Source organism: Aethalodelphis obliquidens, unplaced genomic scaffold (genome assembly GCF_003676395.1).
Source record: "Aethalodelphis obliquidens isolate GAN/ISIS:26980383/991018 unplaced genomic scaffold, ASM367639v1 scaffold26, whole genome shotgun sequence".
Classification (NCBI taxonomy): Eukaryota; Metazoa; Chordata; class Mammalia; order Artiodactyla; family Delphinidae; genus Aethalodelphis; species Aethalodelphis obliquidens.
The window spans coordinates 22,142,445-22,161,217 of record NW_020837970.1 but is presented as its reverse complement, the minus strand read 5'-3'; the positions used below and the strand labels follow the sequence as shown (position 1 = coordinate 22,161,217).

Below are 18,773 nucleotides of genomic sequence, written 5' to 3'. Positions count from 1 at the left end.
TGCCCTGGGTGTGTGGTGGAGGGAGGCGCAGGGAGGAAAGGCGCTTGTGGGGAGAGGAAGAGCTGATAAGGAGCCACAGCCTTGCAGGTTTTCACTCTGCCTGACCTCCGACCCCTGGTTCCAAGACTCCAGCCCAGGTGTAGGCTGCTGAGTGATGGGTGGTGGAGGTGATGGACTCAGAGAGCTGACAGCTCTGTCCCCCGACAGAGATTCGGAGCCCCTCTATTCCTGGGGCCCCCGGGTCCCCCTCACCGAGCACATTCCCCAGCACCCAGTAGCCCTGCTTGGATTCTCAAACTGGGACTGGTGACCAGTAAGGCTCAGCCTTTTGGTTGCTTCCATGTACCTTCCAGAGGGTAAGGGAATAGTTGGTTGGGATATGTGTGTGCAGAGAGTTATGTTATCTCCAGGAGATCGGGGGTTCTACCCAGGCAGCCTGTTTCCACTCAGAGGTCTGCAAGTTTGAGAGAACCGGACCTTGGCAGCCAACTCCCTACTTACCACCCCCACCCCCACCCCCGTATGCAATCCAATTTTTAAGTTTCAGCCGTTAATTACCTCGACCTGCTCTTACTGGCAACCTGTGATCCGCCAACTGCAGTTCTTGGCTCCTGAAGCACTAATGAAGTTCTTTCCCTTGTAGAGCACAGGCTCACTTAAAAGGAAGTATAATTTGCTAGGACTTGGAAAGCAGCAAGAGCTCCCGGAGCAGAGGGTGTACACTCAGTGCCACGCACCCAGAGAGCTTCTCATACCAGTTAATTCCAGGTAGGAAAGAACTCAAGATTCTTTGTGGCCTGTGTTGAAAGAAGCCAGTTCTCAGGCATGTAGGAAGCCAAAGGCCCTACGCAAATGTCAGTGGCCCATCACCTCTGGACAACCCAGAATCAAAAGGGAAGAGTGGTCTTCCTGAGGGCCCACTAACGGAATTCCTAGGAATGGATCCCATGCTGTGCAAGGTGATGGAGGGGAAATAGGATCTGTCTCCAGCTATACCAAAGGACAAAGTGACCCCATTGATGACCGTGCTCCACCTCACTTGGAGTCAGGCTTGGGCAGCCCTGAACTGGTCCCACCATCCAAGCTTGTATCTTTTCAGGGGCCCCGGTTGGCCACTCACCAGCAGAGCATTAGACAGCAACCCAAGCCTAGTGTGCTCCATCCCTGGAACAGCTCCAGCTGTCTGTCTTTGTCTTTGGTTCTCTTCCTCCAGAAGCCAGTGTGCTGTGCTCACAACGAGGAAGGCTAGCTCCCCGGCTCCTCTCCAGCAAGCAGAGCCCGTGTCCCTGGGGGTCGTCTCTCAGTTTTGTTGCTGACCCTTCCTCCTAGGCCCAGGCAACAGAGAGAGCTTTGAGGCCCACATCAATATGGGTGTTGCCTCCTCAGCAACATAAAACTTGAGTATGGCAATCAGTTTTCTGGAATATCCCTTAAATACCATGTCTGAAAATTCCAGAGTGGAGAGAAGCAGAAACACTGGGCTGGAGACAGTGCCCACTGTCCGGGGTTTAGAGCTCATGTTTGCACTTTCACTCGTTCTACTCCAATAACGTGCCAGCTGTCACTGCCACCGCCCACTGCCGACTCGTCCTGCCTGAGCCCGGTGGCCTCCTCTCTCGGCTCCTGAAGTGTCTGCACATTGGCTTGTCTGCCTTTGTGAGGACAGTGTGTGTGACCGTGTACCTTTAGGAACAGGCAAACGATGTGGATTCTGTAGCAGATGACATTGTACAAGGCCCTGCCTTGCTCATATTGTCTGCAGAGCTCTGAGATGGCCACTCAGAGGCTCAGCCTCAGCCTGCTAACCAAACCTCTCAAACGTGTAATAGTACAAACCCAGGAAGTCTATATGGTGACTGGTCACCAGGGGGCAATCTCACACAGCAAACCCGCAGCCCTCTGAGCTCTGGGGGAAAGCTGAAGGCCTTCTCGTTCCCTTCCATGCCTAGTTTTCTCAGTTTAGGGAGGGAACGAATCGAAATATAGTCCAGGTCAGCAGGGAGGAGCATTCTAGAGGGCATGCATCCTGGGATTTAAGATGTAACCATGTCTGCAACCAAACTCCCCCTCCCCCGCAGCACGTCAGTGTGGGAGAGCTGCTGAAAGGACAAGCGCTCGTCTGGTTTTTAGTGTATATGAAAATGAATTTATTTACACAGTAACATGATGCCACAGAGAACACAGCAAAGTACCACAGCAAACCAAAGGGCGGCGCCACCTGGTGACAGAGGGGACCTTTCATTGGTAGGTTTATACAACTCCAAAACATGTTAAGTAGAGGTGAAGCTCCAGGAAAGAGCAAAAGAAACAAGATTTTCAAAAAGCATGGGCAGAGCCATGGGGAATGAAAGAGAGAGCGGAATGAGGGCTGCCATGATTCAAATCACTGAGAAGGACAACATCTGGCTTCTGCCCTCATCTCACGCCAAAATGCCCGGCATATCATCAACAGAAAAATCCCATCCCAGTGTGTTCACACATCTGCTAAGGGAAGGGATAACCAAGTAGTATTTGGAGCAAGTTTCCTGAAGCAGTGTGGTTTATCTTTCAAAAACGCTACCCTGAAGCCATAGGACTAGTTCAACATTCAAGTTATCATGAGTGCGGACACACACATACTTTCCACACACTACACGGGCAAAGTGGATTTTCCATAATATAATATTTGTAGTAAAATATATGACTCTGTACTTCTGCTAGGTTAGAAAATGTCCGACCTCTTTGGATTCCCTGAAACTTTCTGGATTAAAAAAAAAACAACAACAAACATGGAGGCAAATGGATGGGTAAAGGTGAGAAGCTGGAATAAACGCGGAGGCTCTCTGGAGTGGGAAACATGCGATGGGACGTCCGGATGCAAGCCCCTGCCGCCAGCCCAGGTGGGGAAAGCTTCTAGCAGTGGCTGACGCAAAAACCTACTCTAATTTCAAACAGCTGCAGAGAGGGGGATGTTTAACAGCTATATAGCACCTTGTACATTCTGGGCACTTATAAAATGGTGGTGATGGTGAGTGATAAACACCTCAGTAGGAAGGTTTATAAAAAAATATTACAATTTCTTAAGAAATTTCCCAAGAGTTCTTTAAACAAACCTATGGAAACTACCATATCTCTTTTAAAAAATTCCTCAGCTCTCAGTATTACGTGGATATGATGTTCCCAAGCTGAAGTTTGGGCAGTAGTCACAACCATGTCAACAAGAGAGGAAACAGTTCCTTCTCCTTAAATACTGGGGAACTTTATAATCTGCGCAAGGTTTTCTTCATCATCATCATCTTGTTTTTCCTAATACACAAAATGGACTTGTTTTAAAAAAATAGGTGCTTATTTGAGGATGCATTATTTTATCAGCTGAATACCTGGATGTGGAATGTATGTGAATTCTCCTCCCATGGCATCTGTCATAACTCAACCTCATCACCTAAGAAGCATCAGGACAAAAGGCTTGATTTCTTTGGCATAATCTCTACCTAGGATCTTGCACTGCACCTCTTGTGGCTTCCCTTATGGCATCATTTTTGGTCCAACGGAATCCCCACTTTCAGCGCTGCCATCAGCATGGACAGCTGGGCTGCAGTGCGCACTTCAGCAAGAGCAGCACTTGGATTCGTCTCAGCACAGCACTTAGGGCCTTTGAGAACATGAGCTTCAATGAGGTAAAACTAATAACCCGGTTTCGTGGGCAGCCATCCTGTTTACTCATTAGGCTGAACCAGAATCTTTAATCCTTATCAACTAGTGAGGGGAATAAAAAACATGTCAGAGTTAACCCAGGGAGTCAAGTTCCTCCCCCCCACCCCAAAGTATGCTCATACTTCATTTATACATCTAGAATCATCTGGAATATAGTGCAGAATAAGAAGTCCATCGCAATTTCTGGAACTAGCCTGTATTTTTTTCAGATCACTGCTGGTAACATCTAGGGAAAAATCCTAGTTGCAGGTTATCAGCAAAACCAAGTCAGGTTACTTCCCAGCACCAAAGTATTCTTAATTCAAATTTGGGAAGCTGAGTGCAATCCTTCTACGCCCTACCGTTTAGTAGGCCCCAAAGATCTTTCACGGAAATTTTACAATGCTGGAAACTTTAAAATACAATTTTAGGTAGTTTAACTCCCAGAAATATCATTAATATTTCTAGAGGTTCAGATCTCTTGGTTTAGAGTTTTCTAAGTTCACAAACTTATTCTGAGTTTGGAAGCACAACTATCCCCCACTGACAATGAAAGGTTACTCAGAGTCTTGAAATCCTAACAAATAGGTTTTACTTTTAGCCCCTCAACATCAGTAGGCTAGGGAGTGTGGGTGCTTGTGCCCCCCCATATATCTCACCCGGTTTATCTTCCGAGGGCAAAACTTGAAACCCACTGCCATATTCCTGGCTTCCAATTCAGACTTAGCCTAGGGGTTGGTGGACGTCCTTCCCGATTCTTTTGTTGTTGATTCCACATGTTGCAACTGCTCTTTTCCCCATCCTGCTGTTATTCTTGATGAATTAGCTTCTGGGCATCACACTAGTACACCAAAGGGGCTCTCCTCAGGCTAGCAAAACAGCCCTCTCACAGCCCCGTCCTTCCTGTGGAACATCTAATTCCCTTCCTTCCCAGACGAGGTTATCATGCTAACAAGGCACTCTGCTGTACATTCAGTCTTGGTCTTGGCTACTCCAGCCATTGTCCTGTTTCTCTAGTACCCAAATGTGTACGAGAGATTATTCTTGCTCATGTGGCTTAAGGAAAAGTTCCAATAGCGGCTTAATTGTTCAAATTCTCAATATAAATGGAAGAATCTATAGTATAAATTTCAATAGAAGAGAAAAAATCCAATCAGTATTGAAGACAATAACTTGACATTACTTGAGAAAACAAAGTGCTATACTAGTCACAATCCAAAACTCATATATATATATATATATATATATATATATATATATATATATATAAAAATATGTATGTATGTCTGTGTCTGAGGGCAGGATTTCTTTCCAGTTGATGAATGTATTCGAAGTTCCTACTACAATTAAAATGGAAATGTAAAATATTTGTGATAATATGAGATTGACTGAATTTCATCATACTTGGAAAAATATTTGGAGGACCACCTGATGTAAATACTTCTTGCCTAGAAATAGGGTTATTTTGCCTATTCTGCTCTAACCTGTAACACCTTCTTCCCTCCCCACCTTACATTCCTTGGCCCTCACTCAGAGAGCTGTTAATCTAGCCACCTGTCTCAGGGAAGCCTGAGTCCCTTCTCTGACTAGTTGGCATTACTCTTTTGCCCTTAACAAATCTGAATATGAAAACAGTACTAAACACATCTGATGTGAAGAGGTGCTCGGTTTGCCAGTGCTATGAGATAACGGTAGTGGAGGGTGTCCATGATTATAATACTATAGAGTTAAAATGAAGAAGACTGGGTCCAAGGCAAAACAGAAACAGAGAAAAAAAGTGTGTGTGGTGGGGGAGGGAGGATACCTAGAGAACAAATAGAGGGACCAGGAAACATTCTTCATTAAATATGATACCTCATTAAATAGTCAACATTCAAATTTACATGGGCAAGGCACCACGAGAGTGACATTGAGAAAGTGTCTCAATATGCAAACCACGGAGGGGGGCTGCTAAGGGAACGTGCTGGCTGACAGGGTCAGTGGTCTGTGCACTGCCACTTCACTGTATAATTGGGCAGGGAGTTATGTGCACGTGGGCTATGCTAAGGTGAACCGAACACCAGCCTGCTAGGCAAGGTGTGGTCATGTCACAGGACACCGAGAGAGAGAGTGGACTGCTGGCCTGCAGCGGCATGCCCACCTTGTGGCCATTCCTAGGGGCAGAGCCTTGTACTCTGGCCAGAGGAGACAAGACTCTTTGTGGGCCAACCAGCTCTCTTCCCTGGAAGTCCTGTACTGCTGGCCAGGAGGACAGGCACATGTTCCATAGGGAGCCTCACATGTCCCATTCTCTAAAAAAAAAAAAGAAAAAGAAACAAAAAAGAGCACAATAAAATACATTCTTCTCCTTTCTTGATCCTCTTTGATATAGGTGAATCACATGAAAGGTTGTTAATAATGTTAAAAGTTTAGAAATTACCAAAAGGCCACTAACGTGCTATCTAAGTAATACTGCACAATCAGGCTTGGCTTTAACAAATTCTGCACCGGTAGATGAGGGGCCCAGGGCTGTCTCACCAACCACTGCAGAGAACGCGTCTATCAACCCTGCCACAGGTTGCTCCCCCAGAGGCCTGGCCTCTACTTCCAGCGTGCATGTGCACACACACGGGTACATACGTGTACACACTCTCACACTGTCTGAGTGACTCTTGGGATTTCAAGGTTGAAGTAAACAGAACAGATACTCACAGTTTTGAATAAAACACACACACATACACGCACACACCCCGGTGGAAGGAACACTCGTCACTCAGCTCAAATATGTGCCAAGGGAAGAAGGGGAGGGTTTCTGGAGATATTGCTTCAGGTGAAGTTGCAACATAAACATTGTATATACAGCTAAAAAAAAATACATACCAAAATTGCACATATATCCATAGAGGAGGAGCACAGACCCCACGTGCGGTGAACAGCTCTCAGCCACCCACCTCAGCAATCCAAGTTCCCTGGGAGCTGTCCTCCAGAGCCATTTCAGAGGGTCACAAGGAGCAATGTGCCTGTGCACTGGGAGGCAGTCTCTCTAGAAAAGGCCGGCATTCTGGGGAGGAGGTCAGCAGTCTCATCAGCGGCCTTCTCCCCTTCCCCTGCCTTCTGGCCGTCCTAACAGCCAGCCACGCCATGCCCTCTAAGGAGACGTTACAGCTCCACTGACAGCCGTTTCGTGCAGGGCTGTTGTCTACAGCATTTGGTAGACTAGTTAACGCTGGCTACTGACAGAAGGAAGCTGGCCAATTACTGCTCGAGGGAAAACTGTGATCTGGGCACCGGCAGCCCTGGCTGCCAACGTTGACAGCTCTGACAGTAATCAAAGAACAGTACTTTAAACTCTGTCCCCCTGATGTCCCCTAGAGAATTGCACATGCAGGAAAATCATCTCCTTGTGTCCTGCCAGCTATTTATAAGCTCTGAACTGCACTCCACCCTGCTGAGGCACTGGTGACACCACCTTGGGTCAGCTCTGTAATGGGCCACAAGTGGCCGATAAACCAAACTTCATTGGCAAGTGGGGAGAGAGTAGAGGTGAAGGAGAATCAGGCAGTGGCAGCAGAGGGGAGACGGTTAGGGCCGCCCTCCATGCAGTGCACACACTTATCGATAATAGAAATGAAAATGGGTTCATGACCCAGAGGATGGGATCTCTCCTCGTCCTTCTACTCCTCCTGGAACAAAGGATACAGTCCCCGGAACCAAAACTGGGCTGATGCTAAGGATGGCAGTTCCGCCTGGTAAGAGAGTCAGTTATTGATCCTTTAAAGGAAGAAAGTCTGTTGTGAGAGCTTAGTGGATGGTGGTAAGGACTGGTTAAATCCGTCTATTGCTAGTGAGAATAAATACACGGTGTTAAAAAGACAGGGGCTATTCAGAATTATGGAGGAACTGGACCCAGCTCACTGAGTTCAAACCAGAGGAGCTGTCCCTTCAAGGACATGTCTTCACTTCCCCTGCATCTGGGGGACAGTTAGGGTGGAAGGCATTCCCATGGAAGGCAGCTGCGTGTTTGTGTGGCTGACTTTCTGTGAAATTAAGAGGGACTCAGCGTCTCACTGGATTTAGAGCTGAGGACAACCTTTCAGAGTGGACTCATCTGTTCATGGATGGGGATGGAAGGCTCGTCTCTCCCCTTTCCTTGAATTCTGTGTGAGTACTAGGAAGGGGAAGTATGTGAGCCACTTGAAGAAGGCGACAATGAAGTAAGAGCAGCAACTGGGACACGTTAACGGGGCTGCAGGATTTTCACGACGCAGCTGAGGGAGTCTGGAGTAGCAAAAGCCAAATACTGAGCACAAAGCCAGTCCTCCAGGCCGACGCCACCTTCCCTGTCCAGGGACTTCTCAGCAAACTTGATCATGAGCAGTGTTCGCTTGATGTCTAGCCAGTTTTGGAGCAGGGCATTCCTCTGCACTGGGCTGGGGGAGGCAGTGAAAGTCTGGAAGAGGCCTTCCCGGGGGCCCCAGAGCAGACACTGGAGGATGCCTTTGGCGCCTGAAATGAGGAGTCGCTCAGAAGGGTTGGGGTTCAGGAGGCAGCTGGCCAGCTGCTGCAGGCCCCGGGAATAGGGGGAGCGGAGTGGGATGCGAGGCAGGTCTGCTCGAGTGTATTCCTTCTCCTTCAGCTCTGGGTTCTCATCGAAGGGGTTGGGCAGGTGCAGCATCTCATAGATGAGGATGCCTGTCTGGAACTCATCACACTTTTTATACTGGGTGGCTGTGATGATCTCTGGGGCAAGGCGGGACTGGTCCCGGAGGATCTCAGGGTCTACCAGATGGCTCTTCTGCTTGGCTTGAGAGAAATTGCTTACTATGAGCCTCGTGGGACAAGAAGAGGTGGGGCTGGGCTCCGCAGGCCCAAGGCCCTGGGCGGGTCCCCCGGGCTGGTAGTGGACAAGCAGCAGGTTCTCCAGACGCAGATCGCAGTGAGTGACGTGGTAGGGTTTGAGGTGCTCCAGGCCGGAGCACAGCTGTAAGAGCAGCAGACACACTTGCCTCTCATACACGTCAGGGCTTTTCCCATGCTGCGCTAGAGAGTCTCGCACAAAGTCGGCCACGGTGAGACAGGGAACCTCTCTGGTGATGACCACGACGTGGCTTCTCTGCTTCCTGCTAACGACTGCCTGGCTTTCTTTGTGGGATGACTCTGCTTCAGAGCTGGGCTCTGGGCTTTTTCCATCAGTTCCTCCTTTCACCTCTTCCGTCGCTTCCATTTCATCCTCTTCCTCTTCCGGGGCATCAGGGTCCTCCCAGGGAAGCAGACGTTTAGGAACTTCAGCAAGGAAGTGACCACAGTCCTGCTGGATGTTAAAATGGACAGCCAGACTCTGCCGGACAGCCAAGCTGTGATAATACTGCTGCGATTCTTTAGCTTTGCTCTTACAGATCTGTAAGAAGAAAGCAAAGAACACGATTTAAAATGCACACTTTCATAATAAGGCTTATGATGTGTAAAGAAGTGTTACCTGGAAGGTGACTGGTGGGAGTCTGGAGTGGCAAAGGCAACAGTGTTGCAGTGAAGACACAGCGTTAGAGCTGAGTCTTCAGAAAGGGTCTTGGCAATCCTGTGCTGAGTGACAGCAACAGTGCCTACATGCTTAACTTCATGTGTATTATCTCTAGTCCTTACACTAACTCTTCAAAGTAGGCGGAGGACCTAAGAATTAAAGAAACAAACCAAAACCAAAACAAAGCAAAACAAAAAAACCCCAGGGTCACCAGTTTGCAAACCTAAGTCTGTCTAACACCAAAGCTTCCTCTTTCCACTGTACCTTGCCCCTCATCTAGAAAACTGAACAACGAAAGTCATTTTCCACCCGCTTTCTGTGGAGGTTTACAGCCTAGACTTATACAGCAGCTCAATAAATGGGTCATAAAGTAGGCCAGAATACCTTATTATATCACCGGTCAGGAGAGTGACATACAATTGGCCAGGTAAACTGTGGGTTTTCCTAACTTTTTAATGAATGTCATGGTGATGGTCACGACTCAGGCACTCATGGTTCACTGGCAGGGTAGAGATGAAAGAGTGAGAGAATCGTTGGTCTCAACTAATCAGAGCAAGACCAACATTTCAATGGCAGGAGTCTGAGTTTTACACTTTCTCTTAACAGGCCTCACTGAAGGCCTAATATTCAAGCAATAAGGCCTCTCAAAGAGACCTTAAGTGGTTACGGATCAAGGAAGAGTTGCTTGATCAAAAACATTAGCCAAGAGTTCTACATACTAAAACAACTATTGTATTTCTGGTCTGAAAGGGTTAGAAAAGCAAAGAGTAAATAAAATCACCCCTAAATGGATTCTTCTCATGATATGATATGAGAAGTTGACAACGGAAGGCTGAGTCTCCAACACCAGTTCATAGATCATAATAGTCTAGTCCAGACAGATCCTCCACGACCCTGGGAACCAGGTACACACTTGCCACTCTTCCTCCCCAGCAGGAGCACACTGCCGCATCTCACAAACACCAAAGCCTCCCAGCAACAGGTGCTCTGTAGTGTTTACATTTGCCCGTTTATTGCAGTAACACAGAAATGCAAATTTTAAAAAGCTTTTCTAGTCATTTCTATTTAAAAAGAAAAATGTACGTCTTAGGAGGACGCTGATGGGTTCTCAGTTCGGAGAAGCAGCATGCTCTGATTTCCATTCAAATAGATATTAAAAAAAAAAAGGACCAAAGGCAAAGGAGTCTCAAGAGAGAAGAACATCCCTCTCTCATTTACTGTATTTATACATATTTATTACAGTTAGAGACTCGACATGAGTGATTCAGTGCCACACACACACACGCATGCACACATGCACGCACACACACACAGAGGTCTGAAAACAAGTTTCTTCAAGTCTTCTACCACCTACCTCATAAGTTTGAGGGCACAGTAAGCATCTCTTCTTTAAGCAAACTTCTGGTCTTAAAACAGAGATATCCCCAGACTGAGTTCAAGTTCAAACATGTATCTTTCGGAAAGTATTATCTTTGGAAAGCTCTCAAAGTCTCAGCACATGCAGTATAATATATAATCCTATACTAGTCATCACTTAGTTGTATGGGAGTTAGATCCAGGACATGATACCATTAACCCCATTTCCAGTTTTAATAATTTGCTCAATATCACACTGCCTCCTGGAATGAAAGTTCAAAGGCCCCAACTCCTCAGCCTTTGAAAAGTCAATCAAATATCACTGAATTTGGCTGAATTAGACTGTGTAGTTAAACTCTCGCTGTCATCCGATAGAAAGGACACTCACCAAAGACTTGAGAGGCCTAGCATTTAGCCTCGCTACTAGCTGTGTAACCTTGGGCATTTCTCTTAATTTCTCTGGGTCCCAGTCTTTCTAATAAAGGAGACAATATAAAGAATACTGAAATCTACTTCACAGGGCAATTATGAGAATCAAATGAGATCAAGTATGTAGAGCATATCTGTAAACTACAAAGCTGTACAAATGTAACATTCATAATGACTAAAACAGTTAACAGGGCTTCCCTGGTGGTGCAGTGGTTGGGGGTCCGCCTGCTGATGCAGGGGACGTGGGTTCGTGCCCCGGTCCGGGAGGATCCCACATGCCGCGGAGTGGCTGGGCCCGTGAGCCATGGCCGCTGAGCCTGCGCGTCTGGAGCCTGTGCTCCGCAGCGGGAGAGGCCACAGCAGTGAGAGGCCCGCGTACCGCAAAAAAAAAAACCAAAACAGTTAACAACTTGTAAATGCTAAAATGATGCATTATAGAATCCTCATATTTTTTCGAACAAATAGAGCAAGATAGAAAAATGCATCTTTGTTTTGAGTCTGAGAGCCACTAGCCTCAGCAAGGAGGCTCTCTGACCATAGGTTTCACAGAGGGCAGCTAAAGAGGGACCGTTAAAGTTTCACACCTCCATGCCAGGTCAGCCCTGACAAACAAGTCAAGATCAACAGCATGTTCTGATCTAAGACGGGACAACCTAAGGCTAAGAGAGAGAGAACTGTTTGGCCCAACTGTAGTTTTCACTATGCCAAGTTGCACTGAAAAAAACTTGCCACCTTGTGGTTTGGCATTAGAAGCAGAGATGATACTCTAATTGTTATTTCTATTCTAATTTTATCTACACACACACACACACACACACACACACACACACACACACACATTTATATAAGATATCCTAGAGCTTTGTCAGTAGACAAGAGCATGGATCCTACAACAAGAATTTATGTTTAGCTTCACAGATCAACTTGAGATAAAAGTTCAAAGTGATTTACAAAGAAGAAATGATAAATTGTTCAGTCATTTTGGATGCTCTGAAGGAAAATGGTCTGCCTAAATAGTCAAGCTGAGGAGGCAGCACTTCCTTATCTCTTCATCTTACAATATGTAGACAGGCTGGAGAATAATGGGTCACTCTAGTTGTAAGGGCAAAGGAGAAAGGGAGAAGACTGGAGTGTGAAAGAGGAAAACAAAATACCAGGGCTTCTGATTGGCTCATAACCATGAGAACAGTTACAACCAAAACACAGACCTATGGAGATCTCCATAATAGGATTTCTCATATGATGAGTATCTCATAAATCTTTATTATGGAGCCTGCGATGATGTTAATTTAGGTAGGAGTATTATGTTATTCTATGTACCACATAGTAGCCATTTTTCTTCAGATGATAAATTTCTAGTCCAAAAGTCATTTCAGAAAACGAGCCACTCTTTTCAGAACAAATGGACAGGGTTCTTCCAGCTGGTTGTTGTTTTCTTTCCTTCTTCCCTTACCCAGTATTTTCTCTAGCAGAGATCAAAGTAACTTCTTCTTGGCCTCCCATTTTTATTTACTTTTCTTGAAAGGAATTCATACTCCTTCCTTACAAAGCGTAGCTGGCTTGAACTGAAAGATCCACTCCTCAAGAAGAATGATTTCCACAGGACTCCTAGGCTTCACAAAATTTTGAAATAGGAACAAAACTGGAGCTGGAATGGTCCCATATCTTCATGTAAGATTCCCTTTTGTAATGGGAGAAAAATCATCTCATATTTGTTTTGACTGTATATGGGAAAGCCTATTTAAAATGCTGCCAATTTTGACAGACTGTACTGTGTACATTTTCTGAATGGGAAGAAAAGCCCTAGGAGAGCCTGAGCCACAGTGACACTAGAGGGAGCTGCAACATCAAGATCCTGGAGTCGTTTGCACGGAGACTGCAGCAAGAGAACAAAACCAGGTTGGTGAAGGTTGAATCTTGTAAAATATGCCATAGGTCCTCTTTGTGGACAAGTTCTCGGTTCTACGAAGGTGGCAATGCCTAATTCATGAAAAGGGAACGCTTCGTGTGAGGAGCACAAGCACGAAGGGATGCCCATCCTGGGCACAGTGACTCTTGCCTCTCTGCCCACTCACAAGGCACACCTTCTGGAGCTACCTCTCCAGAGGAAGCCAGAAGAATATCAAAAGGGACAGTCAGCCAGCTGGTGGCTCCACGCCCACCAATGTGGACAATACGTTGTCACAAAAACAGAGGTTTGGGGGAAACTGAGTGCTTGTCTGAGTTAATAAAGATGAGTGAAAACAGAGAAGGGGAAGGAGAAATATTGATTCCTATCAATTGTGCATTCAAACAAGTATCTGACAGCTCCTTAAGCTTCCTATCTGTGGAACACAGCATCCTGAAGCAATCTGGCCAGAGCCCCTAAATACAGTGGGGTGGGGGACTCCTCAACCACTGTTAAATCATCTGTTGGAAAATGGGGGAAAAAATGCTTCCAGAATCAGAGCCAAATTAATCTCTCCTGAGACCTTCTTAGACCCAGGTCAAAATATACAACACTTAACACAAGCCTGATCTTAGTGGAGAAACAGAGCTGACAATGGATCCTCTCACACAACCTGAGAAGTTTAATTTCAAACATTCATTTCAGTGCAGGAGCTCATTTTCTGTGTTGCTCATGGTAACTACTCTGCATACCTTTGAGGCAAATTTGCCATTATAAAGCATTTATGTTTGTTATAATAATCTCAACCTAGATAGCTAACTTTAAAAAAGTAGACTGTGGGGGGCTTTGACTGTAAAGCCTCATTAAAAGCAGCTGGGAAGGAGAAGACAGCGTTATGTGTCTAATGCTACCCACCCCCTTCAGAATGCCTACGATGCCTGGGACCTGTAAAGAGGGTGTACATCTTGCTGCCCTTTCAGTATTGGGGAGTGGAATAGATATTCAGTTTAAGGCAACAAAGTAGGGAGGTGGGGGAAAAAGGTGGACATTTGGCAAAACAGGATGGCTATGGAATAAATCAGTTGTTGAATGGGGAGTGGTATTATCTGTTCTTACTTACGCTACCTTCCTCCCAAAGGCTTCCTGAAATGCTGGTGTTTGAGGGGTCTGCTCTCTATCCTCTTTTCTCATTGACATACTCCCTTCAGTAAGCTCATGGCTTCAGCCATCTTGATATACTGCTGGCTTTCACATCTACATTTGCAATCCAAACTTGTCTCTGAGCTTCAGACTTATCTATACAACGGCTTACTTGATTTCTCTCAATGTATGTCCCATCGATGCCTTAAACTCAACATAACCAAACCTGAACTTTTCCCCACCAAATTCCCTGTTATTCCAGTACGCCCTCTATTGGTGAATGGCTCTGTTATCTGTCCCAACAACTAGATGAGATACGAAGTTCACTCTGGATTTCTCCTCCATCTTCATTCCTTGCATCTAGTTAATTACCAACTTCTACTGATTTTGTTCCCATATAACTTTCAAATTATCCTCTTTTCTCCATCTCTATGGCTACCACTATCATTTGCTGGTCTACTACAAAAGATTTCCAACTGGTCTCCCTGCCTCTCATGTGATTCCCCTCAAATACACCTTCTACGTGGTCACCAGAGCCACCTTTCAAAAAAAAAAAAAAATTGGATAAACTTCCTCATGGTTCCTCATTATCTTCACAGGATAAGGTCCTGGCTTGGCCTCTGTTTCTAGTTTTATTTCTCACCCCTCTTCCACTTTTGCCACACTGAACTACATGCAGCCAGAGCCCTACTCCTACCCTCCAGGTGTTCTCTCTGACTTAGGCTCCTCTTCTCCCCTCATATGCCTGAGGGATTCCCACTTACTTTTTTCAAAGTCATCACATGCATCATGTGTGTCAAGGAGAGAAAGTGCTATATACACTAAACCTCCTTTCTGTTTCACCTGCATCTCATGTACATGTCTCTGTTATTACAGCTATCACATTTTTCTTTTGTCTGTCTTAAGAGCAGATATTTGTATCTTTGGGTTCCAGCACAGAGCAAGGCACCTAGTGCATGCTCAGTATGTCTGCACAAATACTAAGAAAGGTGACATCTGACCTGGTGTAGCCATAAGGCTTATTTACTCAGAACAGCTAGAATATATGCATAGCTTTTATTAAACACATGGAAGTTGGCAAGGTGATGGGGAGGGGGCAATGGCTGACAAATCTGGGTAATAAACACTCATGACCTGACTACACAAATGAGTAAAATCTGAACAATGAGGGCTGTCTGCTGAGTCCAGGCTGCCTTGGAGGCTCAGGGGTTTTGTATTGCACAAAACCACATAAAACGACACTGTTCTTCATCATTCCATTCAATTTTCTCTTTTCCCCAAAGAAAGCAATAATTACAAAATACAGGACTCTTCAAAAATATTCTACATTAGCTTTTATTTTTCTATTATGGGCCCAGTCAGCCTAGTATGCCTTCAGCTGACTTCCACTTTATCAGCAGGGATTCTCATTTCCAGCTCGCACTATGCACTTTACAGTTTCTCAGTCAACTTTAAGTGAGATGGATATGGTAGGGAATGAATGGTAGAGGGACAAAAATGAGAAACACTGAAGATCACACACACACTATACCATCTGTGGTATTTTGTCACATTACCCAAAAGCATAACTCCATACAGGAAAGAGTATAGAATGAAAACTGGCAAATTCTAAATTGATATCCATTATTTGGTACAACCTCACTCTAAGAATACAGGCTGATCACCGATTGACCTCAATTCTTTGATCTGCCCAGGAGGAGTACTGCTTTACTTGCTGCTACACAGCTAAGACCTATACACACTCAATGCTGTTACAAATATATTCAAAATGGATTAAGTATTTAATATATAAATGCTGTCTGGGCCCCAAGTACTCAGAACTCCATGCTTTAGGAACCTGCTATGAGACCTGTCAGGTAGGCCAGGTTTTTTACAGCTTAAATTGCTGCAAAAATATTCACATGCCCAGAAAACATTTTGGAGTCTAGAAGAGAAATTCAAGAAGGCAACTGTATAAGATTTTACTATTTTATTTGTGATTTGTACTCATCAAATCTTTTTATGCTCCCACTCAGCATATGGATCAAAAGAAAATCACCTGTAATTACCTGTTCCTGAGCCAGTAATTTAGGCTGACAGAAGGACACCCAGGATGATCACACTAGAGAAACTGAGGCACAGCACAGTTCAATAACCTGCTGAGGGCCCAGATTAGGAATTCACTTAATTTGAATCCCAATTTATAATTCCTATCTATGTCCTCTCACCTCATTAATTAAATCTATGGCTCTCTTTTCCTACTAGACAATTCATTTTGATTCTAGGTTTACATGAGTACTCCAAACTTCTCCTTTCTAAATCAATTTCCAGTTGAGACTTTAAGGCACTTCTGTATGCATTCAGCTCTGAAATAAAGTGAACACTGACCTAGGATGGCTATGAGTCTGTAGAGCTGGCTGCTGATTAATCACTTTCTGTGAAGTTCTAACGCTGGGCATATTTGTGTTGAATTATGATAATGAAAGTGGTTTCCTCTATAGCTTTTTCCTTGTCACTAAGCCAGTAATTAATTGCCTGATCCTATAGTCTGAACTAGTTGTAAATTCCTACCAACCATAGTTATTCCTATTAATGCTTTTTCATTTAGTGTCTTGCTTTCTCAGCATCCACCTAAATGAGATCATCGGAGACTCCAGGGTCAAAATGCAATAAAAGATGCTGGTCTCCACAGTTCACCTTTACTTTATTACAAGCTTTTAACAAGATTCTTGGCATAGCTGGAAGAAAAGAAGCTGCTCCAGTGCTGTAATAGGAAAGTGTACCTCTTCACTGAGCTTGGTGTGCTCTATCCCTGAGAACAAAGACCAGGACTACTTTAAAAAGAGAAGATACCTAGTATCACAGAGTTGGAACTACTGGAAAAATAAGTCAGAAATTTATTCTTTTTGCTTATAAAAGATTTTCATCACCTTCCTCGAGGTAATTTCATCAATTTCTCATGTGGTCTCACATAGCAGTGTTTGTTATAAAATGATCTCATGACAACAGTGAAAAAAGAACATCCCACTGACACTGAGTCATAATTTTACCAACTGTCCACCCTGCTTCTAGGCAAAAGGCTGTCATTTGTCCATTCAGGGATAACACTGAGACACAGCAGGGTCAATCTATTGACTCAGGTATGATATAACAAGACAAGTTCCACATAGGAATAAGGAGGCAGCCTGCCATAAAGCTAATGACGATATGCAAAAATAATTGTTCCTCTCTGCTCTCAGTTTCTTCCTGTGTAGAATGACGAAGGCCCGCCCTTCTAAAGTTGACGAGTGTACTTTGAAGACTACATGTTTGGTCAGTGGCTACCCAGATTCTTTGAAAGGTGGCAAAAGCAAGGTGGATTTTATTTAGAGCAGGGAAGTTAAGGGCTGGAGGCCAGCCAGCGTGTAGCCACAGAGACAGACGGTCCAATCTACCGCGTGGTGGCTCACCAAATGGTGACGAGGGGATAAAAGGAGACACGAATAACACAGAAACAGGAGTTGAACGTTAAATATTGTCTGGGAATCAATTTGGCCTTTCCTTCACCAAAACACTTAAAAATACACTGTGCTCACTGCCTCCTCAGCCTCCCCGTTCCATATTCCCACTAACTCACTGCATTGGATATCCACTTCCACTAGTATCAAGATTGTATTTTTTTTTGAGGTTTACCAGAGATTCAACTCCTGCCTTCTCCTCATTCTGCTCAAGCCTTCTGCAATCTTGGACTCTGATCTGTGGGCCCTTGTTCTTTGCTACATCCTCTCCGAATTTTCCTGCTTTAGGTCACTTAGCTCTGTGGGCCTTTTCCCAACTTGCAGACTCTACCACTACAATCTCATACATTCCCACAGTCTGAACTAAATCAAGTTTATGAGAGGACTAGGTAAACTTGACCTCCCTTCTGAATACCGAACTCACATTTTTGTCTGGTTACAGGCTTTCTCTTTACTTGGCTATCTCATGGGCATGCTCCACAGAGAGCTCATCTTTCTGGTTTTTCTGATTCATATTTCAGTTAATGGCATCATCATCCTCCTGGGGTTGCTCCTCCGTGAAATCTTAGCACAGTGCCCTCATCCTACATCCAGCCACGCACCAGACATGGTCGACGGCCTGCCTCAGCTCTTTCACTGCCTGTCTCTTCTTTTCCATGGTCCTATTTCAGGATCTCTTTATTATTTACCTGGATAATTGCAATAGTATAATGACTGGCTTCCCTGCTTCCGATTCTTCTGGACTCTTCCACTGCAGTTTACTTCCAAAATCATTAATCTTATGTCATCTTTCTGTTTAAAAATCCTTAATGGCTTCCCAAAAAACACAAAATAAAGCCTAACCTCTTAAGCTCATCAATCAAAGCCTCTAAATTTGGTCCCAAATCTTTCCATGGTTCAATTTTCCACTGTTCTCTCCATGCACTGTATTCACCCCTAAGAATCGTGTGAAAGGGACACTAGAGGCCCTTTTTTATTGGCCCTGAGGTAAGTGTTAACAATGACTTCTTTCATTCATTAACCTTTATTTATCTTTACATCTCCACACCACTGTGAACCTTTATTATCCGTCTTGTTTAAAAGTTATTTATGCCTTTGTCTTTCCCACTGGAATATATGCTCTTTGAGGGCAAGGTTTTTGTCTTATTCATATGTATTTCTGTATTCTGTTAAATGTGATATAACAGAGATATCACAATGTTTTATACAGTAAATGTTTGCTGAAAGGTCAAGAAATATTTATTGAATGCCCATTATGTACACGTGGTGCGGTGGATAAGATGCTGCACTCCCAATGCAGGGGGCCTGGGTTCTA

At 44.7% G+C, this 18,773-nt stretch overlaps 1 protein-coding gene and 1 long non-coding RNA gene across 22 annotated transcripts in view; one reads left to right on the top strand and one right to left on the bottom strand.

The window, feature by feature from the left end:
* The window catches only part of LOC113629280 (uncharacterized), a 47,424-nt gene that overhangs the window by 10,331 nt on the left and 18,320 nt on the right, over positions 1–18,773 (top strand). For 3 of the 9 annotated variants that reach the window (XR_003436486.1, XR_003436485.1, XR_003436480.1), the window contains one exon: positions 16,570–16,901. The exons of 5 other annotated variants lie outside the window; for them this stretch is intronic. This is a non-coding gene — a long non-coding RNA (uncharacterized LOC113629280). Of the gene's footprint in view, positions 1–11,303; positions 16,902–18,773 lie in introns of those variants that run through there. One more of the 9 variants, XR_003436479.1, reaches the window with a different exon arrangement.
* PEAK1 (pseudopodium enriched atypical kinase 1) overlaps positions 4,947–18,773 on the bottom strand; it is a 295,050-nt gene continuing 281,223 nt past the window's right edge. For all 13 annotated transcript variants that reach the window (XM_027123690.1, XM_027123685.1, XM_027123693.1 and 10 more), the window contains one exon: positions 4,947–9,049. In XM_027123690.1, coding sequence (XP_026979491.1) covers positions 7,889–9,049 — 1,161 coding nt within the window. In that variant the 3' untranslated portion in view covers positions 4,947–7,888. The remainder of the gene's footprint in view (positions 9,050–18,773) is intronic.